At 43.3% G+C, this 23,135-nt stretch overlaps 1 protein-coding gene across 2 annotated transcripts in view; it reads right to left on the reverse strand.

Moving 5' to 3' along the window:
• Window positions 1-4,208: 4,208 nt before the first annotated feature.
• The window catches only part of SNX9 (sorting nexin 9), a 730,362-nt gene continuing 711,435 nt past the window's right edge, over window positions 4,209-23,135 (reverse strand). The window contains exons 18-19 of one of the 2 annotated variants that reach the window (XR_014963143.1): window positions 10,368-14,007; window positions 4,209-8,130 (exon numbers count right to left, since the gene is read on the reverse strand). Coding sequence is in view for 1 of the 2 variants with exons in the window: in XM_085612219.1 (XP_085468345.1) it covers window positions 13,960-14,007 (48 nt within the window). In the remaining variant the exon portion in view is untranslated. Of the gene's footprint in view, window positions 8,131-10,367; window positions 14,008-23,135 lie in introns of those variants that run through there. The other variant, XM_085612219.1, reaches the window with a different exon arrangement.

Raw genomic sequence — 23,135 nt, forward strand, 5'->3', positions numbered from 1 at the left:
CTGGGGTTAGTGGGGTGGTTTGAGTTTGGACTGAATAACAGAGTAAGGAATCTGTGGAAAGAGACACTATCTCGGTTCCTCTCTGCATGTCTCGGGTGTGGAAAAGAAAACCAATAGGAACGTATGCCAGAGCACCAGATAGACTATATTAATCACCTCTTGGTTGGATGAGGCTGTGGTTTAAAGTGGATGGGACAAATCTTGGGATCTACTCTGGTTAGAGGAAAATATTTCTAAATTGAGAAGAAAGTGTATACACCAGACATGTTGCTACTGAATGTAAGTAACTTTTTCACATATGCCTTACAACACAGAGGTAATCTTGACAAGGATGCATTCCGCATACATCACAACAATTTATCGGAATGTAGTTTTTTAAAGATGGAGAGCTGCTAGAATGCTTTGCTCACACTTTTGTTTCGATGCAAGCTGAAGATCACCCCCTTCCCTCTAGCAACAGTCAAAGGCAAACATTTTGGTGTAAAATACCTAATTTATTATTCACATTCTTTACAATTTGTACATATATTTGGTGACTATCATTCACAACACTGGTCTATATATTGCTACAAGAGGGTAACTAGATCAGAAGGGGACGTAGGAGGTGAAGGGTAGGAGAAAAAGATGCAAAATATGAACAGAAACCCATTATACCTGAAGTGCCACTTTACAGGCAGTCTAACTTGCTTTATTTATTTTTTTGGTTTCATGTACTTCAGCCGGCCTTTATCATGTTTTCCATTTAAATAATAAAATGATTTAAGTGCAAAAAAGTAGTCATAAAATATACAAGGCAAATAAAGACTATAGTGTACCTGAAGTTTGGAAGCAAAATTGTATTTTTGGTAAACAAATTCTATAATTGATAAGGTGTAGTTATTACAAAAAAGTATTAGCCTCTGAAGCTAAATGTCATCATTCCAGCTGTTTTTTTAAATTGAGAAACGCGTTGTAATAAACAGTTCTGTAACAATCCCATATGCATATGCTATTAAATAGCAAGTACTAGGCAATTGGATTCTGCACTACACACTCAGGGCTATGCTTGGACATCTCCAGAATAAGGCAGTAATGTTGGAGATCTGAGTCTATTTTCATCTGAGTCATCTTTATGACTTCCCCGGGTAGTTTCTCATAAATTGAAGTACAGTTTTGCTGAAAATGATTTCTGAAATGCTATAATTTTCCTCTTTCATTTCAATCTGTAAATCGACCCATGAGCTGATTGATAGTTTATGACATAGAAAAATAAGGAAAACATTAATACTTTAGGGAATTAATTGTTATCAGTTTATGCCAATGGGCATGGTCCATATCGAAGTTTGTGCTATAAATATGTCACCCTAGGAAGAATAATTGCTTCATTCATGAAAGGGTTGTAGGATAATTCCTAAAAAGCTTTGACATCAAAGCGATCCTATCAAGAAACTCCTTTTGCACCACTTCTTCCTGGTTTTTCTACTGAGAGGTTCAACAGAAAGTTGCCTATAAATGAGCGAGGATGAAAACGTGACTTTACATATTTGAAGCAGGGTGGTGTATGGTTATGCTGCTACCTACCTTAGTCTTGAGGACACCAAGGGGACTATGCATTTGGCTCTGCAATATACTGAAACAGTTTAGCATCAATATACTGAAACAGTTTAGAATCCAGGTAACACCACAGAGTCTTAAAAACAGGTTTGTTAGGTCATGGTGAAAGAAGGTTGCTACAACTTAACAGACAATGGATGACACAGCAGAATTTATAAAGGCCACCTAATTCAATTATGTCCTGAATCTGGACCAGTCAAAGAAATGGCCACAACTGTAATTGAAGCTAGTCAAAAATATTATAGAAAGGAGAGGAGTACTGTGCCAATCAGCATTGTAAGTGCAGCGAAGGGCCAGGATAGCACCTAGATGGTTATCACCATAATATTATTCACAGGTTTCAGATGCCTTACCAGGGTAGAAAATGTATTTGTTACCTGATTCTAATTCAAGATGCTACAACAGAGAATGTTTACTGTAAGCCCGGAACTGCTAGGACCTTAGGGGCTGAAGAAGCACTCACTGTTTGATGGGACTCATTGGTCGCGAAAATCAGCATCACAGACCGGTGTTATACTATCAGCAGATCCAACCTGGCGTCCATGGAAGACTAGCTAGTGGGGACTGGAACACAGGTACGGAGTGGGACACACAACCCACATCAGGAATTTCAGACCACTATAATCCTGCTAAGAAGGGATGCTAGCATGAACAATCAGCACCAGTTTGTATCTGCTTAGCAACACTTATTTACATGGACTCTCCGATCTCACTCTAGTTCGCACTCGTTTAGGTGTCCCTTAACTACTATATGAGAGCATACTCCCAAAGCAGACAGAAGGCATGCAAACATAATACATTAAAGGAGGCGTGAATTTTCTCCAAACAATGGGGTGTCTTTTGAATATTAGGCAGCATTAGGGGGAAATTTCTATTCCTTTGGTGAAAGATAAGGTGTCTTGCATGAGAATATCAACCACCTAAAGAAGATATATAACTTTGTGTTTTTCCTCACTGTACTTAGGTTCTCTAATATAGTGTCTCATTTTTATTCGGAAAGAACCTTGACGGTGCTGATGAAGTAATCTGGTAAATGAACTCCCATCTGCTTAAGGCTGACGCTATCTAGTAGTCTACATGAAGAATTTATTTCATACTGGGAACTGAGCTGAATAATATCCATGTCGTTTTCTCCACTGGAATACTTTTTCACCGCAGATGCTCAGGGTCCTAATAAACAAGTGACAACCTCTACTTGGGTGGATCAAAAATTTAGAATTAGCCCTTAATCCCACATAGTGTGGGATAGATGGTGCTAATTGCGGTACTGCACCCAGGGAAGAGTCTTACTTCACTTTTGAAGATCCTTCCACCATCAAAAAGTTGTATTAAATTATTCAGCCACTGGCTCAAGTCCCAGATCATGCACTGCAGAGAAGTCATAAGAGCAAACCTTGAGTGCACGGCGGATCTGGCATCTATATTGGGGTATATATGCCCCAGAATTGTAAAGGAGGTCAAGCACTATTTGCACTAAGTGGTCTCAGACGAACAGCTCTGTCCTCAATACCTCTTTCACCAATAGTTGAATGGATAATAATGAACAAAAAATAAAGAAATAAATCAGGGTCAGCAAGTCTGAATTACGACCACTAATGGCAGCAGATGCAAGGCTCGAGTCTATGTCATAAGTTAAAAAAAAATGGCTGCAGTGGATCAAAGCAAAGAATACTTTTTGTGAAGCGAGTGGTATGAGTAGGAAACAAAGACAGGTTATATTTATCAAACTATTTTGAGATGAAAACCCTCATTGTTAGTGTGTACCTAATGAATGGGCTAAGGGATAGGGTGAAAGCAAAATGTAAGAAAACTATTTGTCCCAAATCTTTTGGGGGGTTTAGACAAAAAATAGTTGTCTGACTTAATGGAGACCATCCTCCAAGAAATGGGCGGATTCAAAAATCTATCTGCAGATATCTCAAGTGGAGTGGCATGAACTGTGATTGGATAGCTCTGTCACAGAGATATGTTATCTGCTAATAATAAATATCACACCAAGACTTTGAACTCCGGTATTTCAGATCCAACATTATTTACAGCTACGCCAAAAATCGTGCTGAAGTAAAAATTATTCATACCATAGGGAATGTACGTTTGTCAAATACCGTATATGAAAATTAGATGGCTCTGTGAAAAAACTGAGTTAATTGTGCAGTAGTTTAATGGCTAGATTCGGTTAGAACACGTCTTGTGGCATTATAAAATATAGGGTATTCACTACCTCAACTTCCTTGCCAACACCCTGCAAAAGCTAAGGTGATCTCTTCCAAAGTGGATCTAACAGGGCTTTGAGAAGCAGATCAAGCCAAAGAACTGCATTATTGGATCACAGATGTCATACCAAAGCAGCAGTCACAGTCATCTTAGTAAGAACTAGTTCTCGGTCATGAGATGCTCATGAAAATGACTACGAGGATAATCGTTGGTTCAATGTATCTAATACCTATCTGAAAAAATCCAATTGTACTGAACTTAATTTTTAAAAATAAAATTAAGTACAAAGCATTTTCTATCTTTTTAAACATGGGTTGTACATGGAATCCGGTGCTGCTCTTTTATTGCTCACAGCCCAGGAGCACACGCTCCATGATCCAGCCACAAACCCTCAGTTTTGATTTTCTTTTTTCTTGCCAAAAAATGCCCACCAGATCAGTAACATCAGCAACTTTGTCTGCAGTAGAAGTGGAAGTATAGAGGCCTGCCTACTGCAAAGAATATTAGAGGGTATTCATCTATGCCTTTACCGATGGGACTAACAGAGCGCTCACTGAGATGGCTGAACCTGCCTTCGATGCTGAGGGGTTTGTCTTTGATGTTGACGTATTCGACCTGGGCCCAAGTATCTAGGCATTCTTTGCGGTCGAGCCAGCGTTCAGGGTCAATACAGCCTCTCTCCTGCAAGCTTCAGCTTGCAGGTGCCAGGCATGGTTAATATACTCCCAGATGACTCCATTTTAGGCAGTCTCTTTCTGGTTTAGGAAGCAAAAGTATGGCCTAGAAGAGCTACAGTGCAACACCCCTCGACATTAATCAAGACTGCGTGTAATGGTCAAACTAGCTACTTCGTCAGAGTTAGAACTGAAAGATCATCACACCAAATTTCAACGATCCAGAATATATCTTGTTTGCAGAAAACTCCAGAAAAGCAGCAGAACTCAACATTCTTGTTTGTGATATGGAAGTTACCACATGTGATCTTGTAAATGCAAGAACCTACATCGACTCTAAAGAATAATGTCTTTATCGCTAGGGATCTTAGAGGTGGTAATGTTAGGTGTTTTTGACATTGGCTTTATAGGTTTTTATTTAATTTATTGGTGGGGGAGTTCATTAATTTAATCTAGAGGTAGCCTAAAGTCATGTTCTGAGAAACGAGAACGAAAAATAAGGCTCGTCTTGGTGATGCATTATTCTGTAAGAAATCGTGTCTCCGCAGATTCTTAGCAGCTGACGAGAAATATTCATCAGGCCACCTGAAAAGAATAGTAAAAGGAGGAGCTCCTTGGCAAGGGTCGCTGGCACTAGTGCTTTCTCCCTGAGTACCACTAAAATAGACACTAGTCTAGGCCAATATGAAAAATACCTCTGTATGAAGTGGCATATCTCTTGCAACATCTTCCTGTTGAAGTGAACCACAAAGCATTGTCAGTTTTTTCAGACGAGCATGTGGTCTCTAATCAGCAGATGTAGTAAATTTACCAGCAAGGCATGTGGCACAAGAAACGTGTAATTTATACCCAAGACTCATGTGACTGAGACTGGTGGTGCATCATGAGATTGTGGATCCCCCTATTTTGGGCAATGTGTTATTCGGAGTGTGGGCAGATGCAGACATTGAAAAAATGATGAGCAATTTGTTAGTTGTACTGGATAGAGAGAAGCGCCACAAAAATCGTACATGCCTAAGCACAGAAAACAGTCTTTTCAGAGGGATCAAGGTGATGCTTACCACAATAACAAATGCTACAATGACCCATTAAAAAAGTGGTACTGCACCACTGACTGCAGCTCAGGAAAGCATCTCCACTACCCTTCAAAAAGCAAATGACTTGTTTCCCTTTCACCTGTCAGCGGCCAACAAAAAAGCATTCTCCTGAAGCAATTTCCTTCAGCTTAGAGCAAAATCACCACAGATCTATGGGTGACAGACATTATTTAGACAGAATAAAACTCTACAGTTCCAAGCTGCATCACAGCGAACACCTCCCAATAGACAGACTTGCTGTCGGTCAATTGCAGTTCAGTTGTAGCAACCATAACCATCTTGTCCGAGGAAGAGCAAGTGATGAACCTTTATGTTCATGAGAAAAAGGGCAGATATTCAATATTGTCTGTTACAGAAACCTGAGCCCTACATTGGATTAGCAATGAGTCGAATTTATTATGAAGGAGTCATTCAAAGTCTTATTTCTTCAATAAATATTTCCCTCTAAATAAATATGTGATTTAGTTTCAATGAGAGATCAGCAGGATGCCTTTGTCGATGTTTCCCTGCTACCTTCTCATAGGACTTTTTTTCAGATTTCTAGTGAGGACTCCAACTCAGTTTACATTCTTATACCTCAGCCTAAACTTGGCTTAATGAGTGTTCTCCAAGAGCACGGCAATAGCAGCTGCTTATCTCGCGAGTCAAAGGATTTTGTTTCTCCTTTCTACACTTAAGACAGATGAGGTAACGTACAAAAGATCGAGAACATACAAGTAAGCAATCCAGTATTTGCTGCAATATCTAGGTCTATCAGTGAACAATCAAAAATTCTGTGCCTGTCTGAGTAGAAAGACAGTATATCATTCTGTCCACCGTTAGTAACGATGTCATCCATTCTTTTTCTGTTTCCTAATGCTATGCAGCATATGAGGATGCTAATGTCTCAATGATCAATTATGTAAGCTGAGGATCGGTAGGATAAGACTGTCACCAGGCAGAAGGATTGCGTAGCTGGTTAATCATGGCAGGAAATGTTATGAAGGAAGAAGACAGGATAATGATCCTCTCAAATGCATCCTCTCAGAGATGGCAAGGCTGTCTGGATAATGGAACAGCAAAATGTTCCAGGTCCTTATCAGAAAATCCACCTCATGTATATACGCTGAAACTCAAAGCAATATGTCTTACTCTAAAGGTGTAAATTTTGATAGCTGCCGTGCAGACAGGATATTCTTCAAAGCCTGCAAAGGAAAATTTGCCATTGCAAACTAACATTGCTGAAATAGTCAGCTTGGCACCCGAGGCCTGCAGAATGAACACTTTACTGTTCTTTCAGATTGTATGCAACTATTGAAGGAAGTAATGAGACCTTGCATAAGAATATATAGCATCTATGAGTGAAAGAAATTTTGTGCATACAAAAGGTATAGGATCCGTTGAGATACCGAAAGGAAGTGGTATCATCCCATTCTTGCAAAATCAGGCCGTCAATTATAGCTTTGTGTGTTTATGTTATGGTTATTTGTGTTTATAAATTTTTCCACCAGACTTATTTTTCATCATTCTTGTAATTAAATGTGAATACTTATTAGGAGGTTCTCGCAACGTGTTTTCGCAATGAGTAAACGTGATCCTGTTTATAAAGTAAATGAAGATTTCAAGAAACTGAAGTGCCCTTCTTTTAAATCTGTGCATAAGTGAAAGATAAAGTATAATTCTTTGAAACTGGTGTGTTAAGTCCAGGCTGTTTTGTTTAAAGGGTTGTTTATAATAGTCCTTCAAAACTAGTGTGATACGCAGTCCTTCTTTTATCTGTAACGTGGCATTAGATTTCTATTTGAATGAGGTGGTGCTTACACCTGTGCTTATGCTAATCCTACACTCTCTTTGAACAATCTCGGCTTAGCTTAAATGTTGGGTGTGCTTTTATGTATTACTTTACACAAAACTCAACATTAGCAGAAATGTAAGCAAGTCTTCACATACCTTAAGCTAGTTGAGGCACCGTGATTATAGCAAACAAAATCTCTTTAGTTGGTATGTTTGAGATGATTGTGCAATCACCAACACGTGAGTAGGCAGCTTTCAAGAAGCACAGGACTCAGTGCATGGACGCCAATTTAGGCTGCCACAGAATACCACCAATAAACTTTCATCAAATACTGTGGTACTGATAAAGATAATAAGAAGGATTAAAAAATACAAATGCTAAGTGTTATTATTTGTGCTTTTACGGTCATATGCATTGGCCGAATAAAGATATTTTGACTTGACTTGAATAAAATGTATTCCCAGTTTCGAGAAGTTGCAGTTGAGAAGGTGTGCTTTTATGTATTACTTTACACAAAACTCAACATTAGCAGAAATGTAAGCAAGTCTTCACATACCTTAAGCTGGTTGAGGCACCGTGATTATAGCAAACAAAATCTCTTTAGTTGGTATGTTTGAGATGATTGTGCAATTTCCAACATGTGAGTAGGCAGCTTTCAAGAAGCACAGGACTCAGTGCATGGACGCCAATTTAGGCTGCCACAGAATACCACCAATAAACTTTCATCAAATACTGTGGTACTGATAAAGATAATAAAAAGGATTAAAAAATACAAATGCTAGGGAGGAGCCAAGATGGCGACCGGGACGGCAGCGTAGATTCCCGGCTCCGTGAACCTCCGCATCCCGCACGGATATCCTGCACGAGATCCTCAGTCTGCGCCATGAGATCGTGTTTGTGAATGAGAGTGGCAACCGATTGTGTGACTCCGAGGTTTCTGGCTGCCGTACCGCCGGAGAAATCTGCAGTTGAACTTTGCGGCCCGTGCAGCCCCGGAGCCGGGACCTCGAGTGGACGCCTTGGCCGGGTGGCAGTTTAACAACAGCGGCCTGTGGTGACTGGGTGGAGCCGGTCCACCGGAGCGGTGCTGCCCTCGGCCTGCATTTTGCCGTAGTCGCTCCCACTGCTAAGCGTAGCGGACCGAGAACATGCCCGGGGGTGCAATTCTCAGATTCTTCGGTGCTTGCCCCTGCCTTTGACGGTGAGCTGCCCGGACGCCGCCCCTAGCTTGCCCTGATCCTTGCGGGCTGCTCCCGGCTTTTCGCGGGAGCTGGTCCGTGGCGGGGACGACTGTTGCCCGTGACCACGCAACGGCGGAATTTGTGCCTGCCCCCGGACCCCTGTCTTCAGCGACGTGGACCTCGAGGAGCTTGTCCCTGGGTCCCGGCCCCAATACGAGTCGGGCCTTCCTGGCGGCCATCTTGTTGCTATGCAGCCTACCATCCTGTCCACTGGGTCGCAGCAGGATTGGGAGTGTGTGACTTTTGGGAGTGTGGCGGAGCGATCGCAGAGAGCTGTGCTGGGGTACGGCGACCTCCTAGAGGCCCTTGGTGCCCTTCATTTCTCCTTGGCTCGTGGTGCCGGGGTCTTGGGGAGTAAGCTCGATGGTGTGGCATCAGCGTTGGGACAGTGGCGGCATGCTGGTCCACAGGTACACAGGGGCTTCCCACACTGCACACAGGAGGATAATGTTGCGGCCACCCCTGCGATTAGTGCACAGCCGGACACTCCGGACAGTATGCTACCGTGTGATCGGCTAACTGAGGGTTTGATCTGTTCCGGAGGTACTGGACCTGAGTGGAAGGTGGTGGCCTTGTCCCGTGCACGGCCTCCGGCGACCCAGGGACAATTCCAGCAAAGTTTGTCTACTTTGGCTGATTCAGCCTTCCTGGACCTTGTGTGCAGTGCAGATCCTGGGGCAGCACTGGGAAAGACGTCCCTCCATGATGCGGACTGTGTTGGTACTCAGAGACTTCCACCCCACCTGTGTGCGTCGCTTCCCGGTTGTTTTTGGACACTCCTTTACCTTGGAACATCGGACATGGTGCTGGGTCGAGGGGTAGGCATGGGCAGAATTGCAAAGAGTGGTCAAGGATGAGGCTGATCCTTCGGGGGTGGTCATCTAGTAGACGGGCGGACTCATGGTTGCGTACTCTCATGGTTCTTAGCATAGTTGGTGCATAATGCTCCCCATTTCCCTTTTTTGATATGGTCGATTTGGTGCTGCTTATTGTTTGCTGTGGGGAGACTTCACCGTGCGGGAGGGAGAAGCCGGGGGTATGTTTTGAAGGCCCTCCTCCAGTTTATTATACTTTCTCCACCCCCCCGTCTGGTGGGGTTCTTTCTTACTCCTTTTTCCCTGTTTCTTCTATATTTCGGGTCTAGTTCCAGGGCGACAGGCACACTGCTGGGGGGGGGGGGCATACTCATTTGCAGAGGTGCAGGGTGGGGGGTTGGGGGAGGGGACTCTTTAGTCTTTATCTCTTTTTCCATGGCCTCCTTTTTCTTCTCCGCTTCTTCTTGTTTCTTCTTTTCTGGGATCAGCGCGGTACACCTCCTTTGTTGTGAATCGTCGCCTCTTCATGTGTGCCACAGTTTCCGGGGTGTTCTCTGGGCGTTAGGTACCGGGGCCTGCAGGCGCAACTGTTTTTGATATTCTTCCCCATCCGGACTTTCCCGTGTCTGCGCCATTGATCCAATAGACTGCTGCTTATTGTCTACGTCTATTATTCTTGCCCCTTGTCGCTGTTGGGAACTTGTTTGTCACCTGATCCTACTGTCTTGTTTCATTATAAAATGAAAAACCCTTTTTCTCCTGGTGTCCTACCTGCGCGGCTCACTGGCCGGACTATATTGGAATGAAGATCCTGCTCTCCGAGGTGCCGCCTGTGTTTACATTTGCTCTTATTGCTCTGATTGCTTAGCGGCCGGCCCCGGGGGGTTGTAGGCCCATACTTGTTAACGATTGAAATATCAATAAAGGTTTTTCAACAAAAAAAAAAAAAAAAAAAATACAAATGCTAAGTGTTATTATTTTGTGCTTTTACGGTCATATGCATTGGCCGAATAAAGATATTTTGACTTGACTTGAATAAAATGTATTCCCAGTTTCGAGAAGTTGCAGTTGAGAACGTGCCCTGTTAATGCATACATTAATTTTTCAGCTGGTGTCCAGTTCTATTAGTCATCAAGTGGAATTGTTAATTTCCATCATGAAAAGCCTTATCAGAGAAGGCAAACCCACCCAGACTCAGCTACACCAGTGAAAAGCAAGGTTTCTCCAAGAGAAGTAAGGGCTTGTGGCTGGAGAAGGGTGCTGCATGACAGACCATCTTAAAAGGGGCAGCTTCAGATTCACTCTGCAGCCTGGCATGGTTTTTTAAAATAAATGCAAGTACTTTCTAAATAAATGTTTTAAGTATTCTAGGATCCAAAATGGCATCTTGGTTATTATACCAGTAATTAGCCCCGATTAGAATAACCTGTATAGAGAACTACAGTTCCTTATTTTGTATTCTCACAGAGTACCAAGGTGTGACCTAAGGCTGCAGTGGCAGGCAAGGCTTCCTCTCGCCACATGATAAATAAAGTACATAAATGATTGGATATCACTGACAGAATACACCTTTACTGAAGCCTCCACATTAAACTGGGCCTCCTTTATGTAAAGAAAGTATTGAAGAATATCGACGTCAAACAACAATTTGGACTTTTTAAGGATGCTCAAATCTAATGGGTGCTCAAAGTTGGATGATTGGGATAGCTCAAGTGTGTGCTTAGTCTTACGATTAAGAGCGCTGCGGATACAGCTAAAATACATTATCACGCAACCCAAAGTTAACTGTAAATGATGACGTAAAATGGCTGATAGGGACTGTTGGTGTGCAGCACCACAATTGCAGCATTTAGGCTCAATGCTGATAGGGCAAATCCAAATAGCCTTTGTTAATATAAACAGGAATCACTGGCACATTTCTTTAAAAATTGACACATGCCATAAATCAAAAATGTAGGAGAAAATCGAGAAACAACACATGAGGGGAAGATAAAAGCCTCATGTGTAAATGAAGAGGACAACGTAATAGTTCCATTTGAAGTTGACATTTTTTTGAAGTGACAGAAGAAATGCAATGTGCAAAAGCCACCATCTCTGGCTTTTGCTGCTGATTAAAAACTGCTGTGACTATCGTGTGCTTTGGAAGTGAGCGATTAGGCCTTTTCAAAGGTGTTTGCTTTCTGGATATTTCAATAGCTGTCTTATCTTCAGCTTCTTGCAGGCCCACGTACATTTTTATGAAATGGACAGGGGGTTGTTTGAATTGTGATAGCATCTTTGCACTGATGTCCAAGATGTTTAAATCTCAAAACTTTTATTTCATACATTATCTGTACTGTGTTTTAGCTGCTTCTTTCAACCTGGATTTTCAGATTTCATTTGGTGTTCCCCAGTTCTAAAGTTATGTTCCTGTTGCAAGTGTTGATATATTATTGATTGTCTATGCTTATAATTTTTCACACTGTGCGTTTTCTTCATCTACATTTACTGTATCCCCTTAAATGTAGGACAAGTTTAGAGATGAGTTAAAAAGTGTGATAATAAGGAGAACCACAAAGCTGCTTAGTCATTGATGAAGAGATTGTATTAGTTTAAATTAAGTGGCAATCCTGCTTTCACTGTCAAAGTTGGGGCAACCATAACACAAACATTCCGTCATAATTTGTATCATATTTCTCTAAAAATTGTACCACTGTACTTTATGCTATTTAAGTCTGTAAGACATGTTATTACTGGGTCCAGCATTTTTGATCGAGGACTGAAGATTCGAACTCAGGTCCTCTACTAACAAAGGTCCACTTCTACTTCCCTTCGCCAAAATCTTTTGGGGATCGAATAACACCCTCAGATCTATTTAGAAGCTTAAGGTATGTCATAACTTGTGCACTACAGGTTATTTCCTAAACCGTTACTACTGTAATTCATGCTATGGAAGTCTGTGCAATAGGTTATTGCTGGTAGCTAAATCTCTAATCGAGGGCTGAAGATTTTGTGTTCAAGTTCTCTACTAACAAAGACACACTTTTACTTTCCATTGTTAAAGTTTATCAGGGAAAGAATAACAACCTCAGGTGCATTTAGAAAGCTACTGGGTCCTTTGGAGGAAAATCTCATTAAAACTCAATATCAAAAATATGACCAAAATATATTCTTTCCATTGCGTAAATTGAGACAATTCTTTTTTATAAAAGCTCAACAGTTTAGACACACAGGGACAGATTCTTAAACCTACACCTGCTCGTTTGAAGAGCTGTTTCTAGGAATCCTTTCAGCAAAACTGACCTGAATACAAGTTTAACTGTCTAGGCGGAAAGCAATCGTAGCCTGAGTGGTAGAAGTGCTGTACTATACATCCAAATTCAGAGAATGAATATAGATTGATATACAGGTTTTGAGTAGCAGTGAGTATATGAAACTATTATTGCCCATCCACGCCAACTGTAAGGGGTTGATGGAATCTATAAAAAAAAGGTTATTTTAAGGCACTGTTTATATTTGGTATGGACAGCATCTTGGCAAAGATATATAAAGGCAATTGCAACTTTACAAAATGTTATTCACACCAGAGTTTTGTATTTGGCAAGTATACTCTGTTGTATGTTGTCGTCTGGCAGGGCAACATCATTTTTAATTTCCAAAATGGCAACTATCTGTGCAGGGTGTATTCTGAAACAAATGCTGGTATTTTAGAATATAAACCCCACTACAATTCTTCCACCTCTGTGCATGTTATGAATTCATTAAATTGCTCTACGTTGAAAAATCATATGGCTCATGCATTTGAGGTTAAGACATTTCTTTTAGGACAAACCTGTGTGGAGTTAAAATAGATCATGTTTCTTTACAGACAAGCAGGTTGTTTGAAAGTACACATTGTCCAAGACATACCACAGAAGGTTACCAGAAGAATTAAGGGGAAGAAGATGGATCAAGCATCAAGCATTCTGAAAACTCCCAATTTCTAACCAGCTGCCATAAGTTTACAATTTTTGTTTAAAACCTGTAAACTATGAGATCACATAAGTTCTTTGCAATTAAGTAAACAGAACAACAAAATGAAGAACAGTACCTTGACCTACAAGAGAGAAAAGCCAGTTACTGCTCATGATTGTAAGGCGAGCATATGGAGCTGAAATGGAAAATATTGGGAAGCCTTAGTTTTTTTAGTCATTTGAAACGTCATACCTCCATTTTTCAGTCTTACTCTTAAAATGATACATAGAAGTACTTATTAGGAAATTGTATCAAAAATCAGTATTGCACGTTTTGATTTTTTTGCAGAACAATCAGTACATGGTGGCCCTGGTGACGAAAAAGAAAGGAGACAATGCTGACTCGGGTCATTGCATGGGGTCAAAGGCACACGTAGGATAGCATACAAAAATAAATCTGATAACCAGCTGCATTTTTATAAGCATATTTTTTCGAAATTTAGTTTTTTTTACATGTTTTCATTTTGAAACGTTTGAGGACAAATACAGCTTTCTCTTGTCTTTCCATATTAGCAAGAAGCACTTTCAAGGTCTCTTCAGGGTAGAGCTCCGTCATTTTCTACATCAACGGAAAGCGGCCGAGTGCCTGCCTCAGCTTTTCAGCAATCTGAGAAAAAAAAAAGTAGAATGGTCATTCTAATGCAACAAGTTATATCACCAGAGAATACATTTTCCAAATAACCATGATATTTAACAGTATACGATTAAATCAATTTAAAGGGATATAGAAAATGTTTGAATGAAATTAGTAGTGCAAATGGCATTCACTAGTCTCCTAAATTAACAAAGCCCTACGCTTTAAGTCGGAAATCTGTTTATGAAGGGCTTTACTTACAAACGGCCGCAACATTTCTAACTTTCAAGGGACTGACAGAGTCCAAGAGGTAACAATTCAAGCATGTGTAAAATTGACACGCGTGCATTTTTACTTTTATTTTTCTTTGATTTCTGTACACAAACCCTATTCCTACACAAGTATTATATTTGAGTGGTTACCTACCGATTCCCATTCTGGAAGCATACTTCCACTGGTCGGTACTCTGGGATAGAGGATTGGTGCCTTAAACTCGCAAATAGGAATGCAAAATCTCATTTGGTATATGTTAGCGGTGACGTCGCTGTCCAAGCCCCGACTCGCCAGGCTGAGGCGTCCTTCACGTCAGTTTTTCATTTGGATTATTGTCAAGGGATGCACGCCGGCTGCCTTTAATTTACGACAGAGAGATTAAGCAGATTGGGGCCACCGCCGACGGAAGGCTTGCCACTGTGGGAGCTGGAGGCCTGCCTGCTGGAGAATCTTTGGAATATCTTGGAGAAACAGCCAGAGTCTGCTGAGGTATTTTTCCTTGCACTTCGAGAATTTAAAATGTTGAACTTTTAACAGCGCACAGACTGGCATGACGAATTGATAAACACGAGTAATGCTTTGAATGCAAACTGCTGTTAAAATGACCACTTGGCCCTAAACGGAATTATTCCTTATGAGGCAATAAGCGGACACATTTTTCTGTGATATTTTGCAAACTAAGCATTGATGAAATCAGTACTAAGAGGTGGAATGCATTGATTCGATCTTTACAGTCGTAAAGGATTATGGACATTGAAGTCCGTGAAAAACTGAGGGTTACTATACCTTTAAATATGATGCACGAGAGTCCTTCCTCACTGTTCATACTGCCAAAACATTTAAAATCGTCAGTCACTGTGTGTGTCTTTACTACATATGATTACGGCCCGATGGGGTTGAAACGCGTCATGTTTTTGTAATGGACTGACTGGTGAATAAATCCTGTTCCTATCAATCTCGTTTGGAGTGGCTTGTTTTTCGCATAACAGAAGGAATGCGAAATCTCATTTGGTATATGTTAGCGGTGACGTCGCTGTCCAAGCCCCGACTCGCCAGGCTGAGGCGTCCTTCACGTCAGTTTTTCATTTGATATATATATATTTGTCTCTGTGGACTCTCATTACTAGGGGTGGGCGGAATTTGCAAATGTTAAAAATCTCCGCAAACACACGGAAATATCGCGAAGATGCGGAAGTTTTTTTCCCGCCCGTTTGCGGTATTTTCTGAGTGGTCACGGCTCGCCAACTTACCCATGCGGTTGCTCGCGGGCGCGGCCATCTTGTTTTCACTTGTCTCGCGGTGCATGATCGCGAGAAGAAAGACGTGATCGCGCGACGAATGACGTTACTGCGGGCGCGAACTATCGCGAGACAGCGCAAATGGCTACCAACAATCCAACATCTCGTGGAGAACGCGACCGGATCGGGAAAACTTGTCGGCGAACGCGGGGATTCAGGTAAGGCGATTGCGCGCACGCGAGAATGTATTATTTTACAGCGCGAGCAAGCAAAAAATTTCCAGTAAAATGCGGATTGCGGAAATTTTTACATTTTCGCGCTCTCCGCGGAACGCGAAAATGTCAAATTATCGCTATTTCCGCGAGCGGAACGGAATTTTAGCCCAGGCCTACTCATTACCCCCCTCCTCCGCTCCGCCTCTTTTCCCCAGCACAAGTCGCTCCTGCCAAAGCTTGACTTAGAGTTTCAAAAAGCTTCACGAATAAAGCCACAAGTTCCCCCAGGTGTTAAATTAAACTCAGGGAAAACTAACAATACCACTTAGGGTGTCAATGAAACAATAAATGCATCTGAGAAATGTGTTACACCACCAGCAGTATGTCATCTGCCGCTCTAGTTGCTGTCACTAATATGCTCTCTGCCTCCATGTACCTCCTGTGACAACTATGCAAAGGAAACACACAGGTATACGCCGGATGCCTAATTTGAGCACATAAGACACACCACTCATTTAGTATTTTTTTTAAAGGCCTACGGCTATTTCAAATGTCCATATAGAGTGTCACCTGGGCATATTTCAAGAAATAATGTAGTTGCAGAACCCTTGGTATACGATCAAAAACATTCGGAAAGGCAAGTGTCTTTTTTAAATTAATATTTCCTCACCTTCTAAAATACTTTCTCAAGAGTAAAGTAATTAACTTTGAAGGAGGTTCTGGGGGCTGTCCTGGCCACACAACTAACTAAATCATTCAATACCATCCAATAAAAATGGCCGGGAGAGGCGCTTTGCAGCAAAGATGAAGCAGGCATAAGAACAAAAGGTTTAATATGCTGTTAAGCAATCGCAGTAGACTTGTCTGCTTCTTCATAGCACAAACCTATCCATGGACAAAAATACGTAGCTACATATGATGTGATGGACAATGACGAAACCTGTTTGTTCACTACAGTACCCTTCGAGAACCTGTCTGCCACTGCTGTATGTTGAATAGAAAAAGTTAACAACTGAAAGTTCTCCTCGGAAAGTTCATGAAACTCCTTCAGCAAAAGGAAAGGCTTGACCTTTTACGCAGCCTTATCCTAGGAAAACAAGGAATAGACTATAAATTGATTAGCAAACGAAGCATGATCTGCCACTGAATTGATAATTGCTATCAAAAAGCGGTCTTTCAAGATGGCAACTTGGCCCTGCAAAAATGGATGCTCTCAAAAGGAGCTTACAAAAGATAGGTTAGATAAGGGCCTGCTTTAGAGTTTAACTGATAGGGGACTTTGTCACAAATACAGTGGAATACCCCGTCTGACAAACTCTTAATACGGCTGCCTTATATAGAATCAGGCAAACTGCAAGCTTAGTAAAAGGACGCTCTATCAACAGAAAACTTCCCCAGATGGCCGAACGAGGAGGGTCATTGGATGGTGTAATGTCCATTTTTATGTCCGTTGTCACCAGGTAAAACCTGGCGGTGAGGAACAGAAAAAACAAATAATGACCCTAAACCTTGGGTCTATTAGTTTTTGTAAACTCCTCTCTCAGCACCACCACGCTGCGCACTAATACAAAAATTTAAAAAAAGAGTTGAAGTGTTGCAAGGAGTTTCCCGACCCATAACAAGAGATCCGGCTATCATTGAATAATAGGAAAAGCTACTGAATCTAGGAAAGGACACAGGATTCAGCCATAGGACATTTAATAAAATATGGATTTCTATTTGGAAGGAATCTCTCATATCGCTGATATATGCTTGACTGAGACTGCTGGTAGTACGATGCATATTCCATAATTGGCAGTTGTTTCATTGACTCCTGGTGTTTTGAGGCCATCTTAGGTCCGTCAAATTGTGGCTATCCTGAAGAAGGCACATGTGTCGAAAAGCATGTAGAACAAAGAATACAGCCACCCAAGTTACAGTGACAGAACGGACTGAATAAAAAATATAGCCATATAAACAATATTCACAGAATGGACTGATATTTGATTGTATACAATGATTGTACTTTAGGGACTTCAAAAATTTGATGTAAACAGAATATATATATGAACCACATTTGTGTAATCCAGTATATGAGTCAACTTTTTTTGAAGAAACTAAAGTATTGTTTTAATGAGTGTGAATGAATGGACTGAAAGATGCGGAAAGTGTGAGGTCTGGATGGACTGGTTGTATAAGTCATTGTGGTATATATATATATATAGACTGGCTTCGGTATGGATCTTACTTGCCTTTAAAGTGAGCTCGTTTAAGACGCAACTTCACCTGAAATTCTGATACCAAACTAACATTATCCACCGGAGGTTCGTAATAGAGAAGAACATAAAACAGCAAGTACCAAGATGCACTTTGACAACTCATCTGGGGGCCCACCAGGGGGCAATCACTATAAAGAGCGGTGATTAATTGACTTGCTGTTAAACCTCTGCCTCTCATGCAATGTTACCAGCTCACCTCTGACGAAGGTCAATGATGACCGAAATATATTAGGACTTTGAGCTGTTTAAATTAAAGGATTTTAAAAGTTGCGGAGTGCTGCTGCCTCTCTAATGTAAGGGAGGTTTTGAAATTTTATATATATATATATATATATATATATATATATATATATATATATATATATATAACTACTGGCGGTCGCCAGTAGATAGTTATAGTTAGGATCGTGTTTCCATAGGAAATACGCAACAATCTATTTGGAATAACTTTGGCGCCGATTGACGAATCCTCGCGAAATTTTCAAAATAGGTGGGGCGCTCCGCTCCGCTCCTTCCCTGAAAGTCTCGGTGGGATTCGTCAAGCGGGGGCTGAGAAAAAGGGGGGGTCCCAAAACGCGTTTTCCCCATGCATTTTTCCGTAGGACCTTTAGTCCAAGCTACAGCCCGAACGGCTGAACAGAATTACTTGAAATTTGGCAGAGAGGTAGTCCTCAGGTCAGGGATGTGCCTTTTGCAGGTCTGGTGTAAATCTGTTCAGTATTTCCTGAGAAAATAGCATTTAAAAGCATATATATATCTATAAGCGCCCACCGTGCGCGTACGGTAAAACTTACCGTACGCGCACGCTGCCGTGCAACTTACCGTACGCGCACGCTGCCGTGCGCGAGCGCGATTCTGATTGGTTGTTAGATCTTAGTAAACATTCGAATCGGTCGAAACCAGGATGTGTCGGCTGCCATTTTGTCTCTCGCAGTCTGAGGGGGTGAAAAACAAAGGTGGAGAACGTGAAAAGGGGGCAGGGTGGACAGTTCCTGACCCCCTAGCCTTTGTCAGGGGGTCCCAGAAGGACCCCCAAGGGCCAAAATTTCCTTTAATTTTTTTGCGAAAAATCGCGGAGTACGCGTAGCGTGCGTGTACGGTAGAAACGGAAAAATTCTGCGAACTGCGTAACGAAGCGTACCGTGCGCGTACGGTACGCGCACGGTGAAAAACCTTAAAAAAAAAAAAACATAACTTAGCATTTAAAAAAACGTACAAATTCACTGAAAAAACCATAGGTTTCACACACGTTATAGTTAGGAATTAGCATTTAAAAAACCTTGCAAATTCACTTAAAAAACCATAGGTTTCACACATGTTATAGTTAGCGGAAATTTTACTGATAAAAAACCAATGAAATTATCCCGTTATAGTTAGTGCAGGCAACTATAACTCACGCGACCGCAATCCTCTGCTGATGACGTCAGATATTACATCACTGATGACATATGTGTCTTTCTGAAAAAAAAATATTTGTAATATATGTATAGCTAAAAATTAATGGAAGAAGACATGGGTAAATAAGTGTCTAAATACAGTGATGTAATATCTGACGTCATCAGCAGAGGATTGCGGTCGCGTGAGTTATAGTTGCCTATAACGTGTGTGAAACCTATGGTTTTTTCAGTGAATATATATATATATATATATTTACATACACACACACACATATATATATATATATATATACATATATTCGCACAAACACATACGGCCAGTATTTTCTTGTATGACTGCATTTGATATGCTAATTTGTACTTCGTCGCTGGGACACATTGCCTCATGAAACTGAGGTTAACACAATTTCCCCTCCACCCAACCAGTGGGCGCGTTTTTGAAGTATAAAATGTAGGGGTACAGTGAGCTCACAGGAGTGATACAATTTATTTTTTCTTTAAAAAGGTTTTGTTTTAGATCCGCTTGCGACATAAATCTAATGCCCTATTTACAATAAAATGATTACTCATGGAAAAGCATAACATGGTTGTCTCTTTAATTGTGGATTAACTGTTTACTCTGAATGATTGCTTTAATATTTTATCCATCTCAAATAAAAAAGCAGAAAGTTACATAAAATGTTTCACAGTGGTCTAAAAATAGTTTCAGCAGACATAGCAATTGCGTTCTGACCCCAAATCATTTGATTAAGTGCACTTGATTTGAAGTAATTGTTAAAAGAGTTTTGGGTATTTCATCGGTCATTATGGTGAATTTAGTGCCAAGATATTGTCTGAACATAACAAATCTCCACTTTATCTTTTGTTTCAGGTGTAATTTTAACTGTTTATTGGTCACTGCACTGAGATCTTGAAGCGAACAAAGCTTTTATTTGTTTTGCCTAGTGTCTCATCAGTAAGCAGCAGTCAGCCTAAACTTGCAGGGTTGGGAATTACACTCAGAATGTCTTCTCTCCCAAAAATAGTTAGTCTCTTTTGTCTGCGCTTCACTGACAATTAGGTCTATGTGTTCGTGATCAGACAGGCATTGATAAATTGAGATGAAGTAACAATGGGTTCTACTGGTGTCCCAGAGACTTTAGAAAATCAGGAATTACCAAAGTCTACAAAGACACATCAGCGGGAGTAGACGGGGGTTGCAGCCTCTCTGCGGCGGAGTCAAACCGCCATCTTCCTTCCCCCACGTGACCCGGCAGCCCCTGTGACAAGAGGCGAGAAGCACCAGAAAAAATGCTGAAACGCTGAAACCTGTTGGGTGAACGCCGAGTGAAACGCCGACTTTCACTGATGCAATTTTGTCTTGCCCAATGCTCCTTTTGGCTTGCAAGATCTGTTTGGTGGCATACGGGGGCGATAAGATCTGTATTACCCCCAGGTCCCTCCTGTCCTCGTCCCATTCCTTAACAAGTGGAGATGACCATCTCCACGACAGAAAAAACCAAAAGGAGCATGCTGGGATACCCAACCCACTCCCTCCCACTGGGAGTACATAAGCGGTACCATCCCAGCATGCAGCCTGTTCTTTTATTCTGTCTCCCGACAGATTGAGACGTGTTTGGACTTACCTGATGGATTCTTCGCTGGACGTCTCGTCGGGGCTGCTGAGCTGTCCTCGCCGTCCTCTTCCGCGTTCTCCTGGCCTGCCGGGCTTGACTGCCGACCGGCCCTTTGCGGCTGGGGCGCTGTTCCTCCCGGTCTCTTCCGGGTTGCAGTGCGCGTCTCCCTGTGGCTTCGCCGGTCTGGGGGACGCGCTGCTGAGGCTGTTCGGTGGGTCCTGGGGCTCTGCAGGGCGATGCTCCTGGGTCCCCTGCCTGGCGTTTGTTGTCCTGCCGGCCTTGCTGTGGCCTCGGAGGCCGTTTCCGGCAGACTTCTCCGCCCGGCGCTGGTTCCTGGTGCGCGCCTGGGCAGCTGTTAGGGGGCAGTGGGCTTGTGGTGCGCCCTTTTTGCCCCCTTGGTGAGTACCACGTAGCGGCCTCCTTTTTTTCTTCTTGCTGTTTTGGGGATGTGTTGGCTGGGTCTCCTTCTGTGTGCTGCTTGGATTGGAGGTTGGGACTCCTGATGATGCGGGGGTTTGTGCCCGGGGACCCATACATGCGGTGCGGGCGCTCTTCTGCTGGGCTGCTTCACCGCTTCTGCACCTCCTCTGGCCGTCCTTCCTGTGTGCGCCTCTCCTTGTCTGTGGGCGAGGTTGTGGCGTGAGGCTGGGGCTACCAACTTCCGTGCCTGTGCCTGCTGGTTTGCCCTTGGCATCCTCTCCGTATCCTGTGTTTCCGACCTTGATCCCATGTGTGCTGTACCTCATGTTTGTGTCATTGCATTGGTCATTTTCAGCTGGGTTGCGCTTCACTTGCGGTGTCGTGTGCTGCTGTTTGTGGTTTGGCTGGTTCGGCGATTGGGCTGTTTGACGGGGTTTGCGCTGCAGCCTACGTTCCTGTGGCTTTGGTGCCTGCGCTTGTGGTTTCACTATCTGCTGCGGTGTCTCTGTTCCTTTTCTCCTGGGTTTTCCGGGTTCGGTTGGCTTCTGCTTTCCGTGGGATTCGCTTGCAGCCCTGGGTGGTGTCTCTTCCTCGTGCCCTCTTTGGGTGTTTGGGTTGCTGCCTGCTTGGCCTTCTGGTCGCTGCCGCTCTGGGCCTCTGGGTGGTGCCGGGGTTTGTACCCGGGGCCTCCTGCTTGCGTTTCTTGCCCCCTTTTCTTTGCACTGGGCTCCGCTGGTCACCCTGGGCCTTCCCGTCTGGGTTTCTTGCTTCCTTTCGGGTGCTGTTGGATCTAGTTGTCCTCAGGTCTCTTCCGGTGCTGGTGGTTTCCTGTCTCTGCTGGCTCCTGTTCCTGCGTGCTGGCCCTCTGTACTTTGCTGGTTGCGTGTGGTGTGGGTCTGCTTGCTGTCTCGGTCCGGGGTCCTTGGCGTCTCCGGCCTGGTTCTCTGCCTCCTGTGCCCCCTGCTCCCGGGGTCCTGGCGGTCCTTCGGCTTCTTCTGCTGCCTACGGCGTTGGCTCCCGTGCCTTCGCTGTCCTGTCTTGGGCCATTGTTTCCCCTGGGTCGCTTCCTTTTTTGGGGGTTTTTGCCTGGGGAAGGGGGTCCTTCGGGGCTTCCTCCGTGGGTTGTGTGTTCCCTAGCCTTTTGGTTTCTCGCTTGCTCGGCGCTTGTTGCTGGTTGGCGTCTGGGCTGGGGGTCGGACCCTGTGGGTCCCCTTGGTGCTTGCTGCCTGGCGGCTTCTTGCTTGCATGTGCTGGGCTGCGGCCTTGGCTTCTGCTGCGCCTGCTGCCCGCACTGTGGTTTGGCCGGGTCGGCTCTGGTTCCTCCCTGGGATGGTGTCAGCTTGCTGGGCTGTGGCTCGCTTTGGGCAGTCTCTCCAGTTTGTTGCCTTCTTCTTGTGGCCTCTTTGCTCTGTCCTTTGGGCCTCCGGCTGTCCTGCCTTGCGGGCTTCTGTTGTCCCTGGTTGGTCCTGGTGGGTGCCTGGTTTGGGGTATGCCTGGACTGGTGCCTTGCTGTTCTTGGGCTTCCTTTGGCTGCTTGCGGCCCTTCCGCCCGTTGGTTCCTGCCCTTCTGTGGGTTTGGGCCTGGTGCGTGCCTGTCTGGGGGCTTGCCTGTCTGCGGTTTTTTGCTGTTGGGTGATTCATGTGTCCTTCCGGGTGCTTTTGCTTGCCCCTTGCCCCTCGCTTGCGGTGTCTGCCTTCCGTGGGTTCGCTGGGTCCTCCCCTTAGTTTTCCGGAGGGGGCTGTT

Source organism: Triturus cristatus, chromosome 6, assembly GCF_964204655.1.
Source record: "Triturus cristatus chromosome 6, aTriCri1.1, whole genome shotgun sequence".
NCBI lineage: Eukaryota > Metazoa > Chordata > Amphibia > Caudata > Salamandridae > Triturus > Triturus cristatus.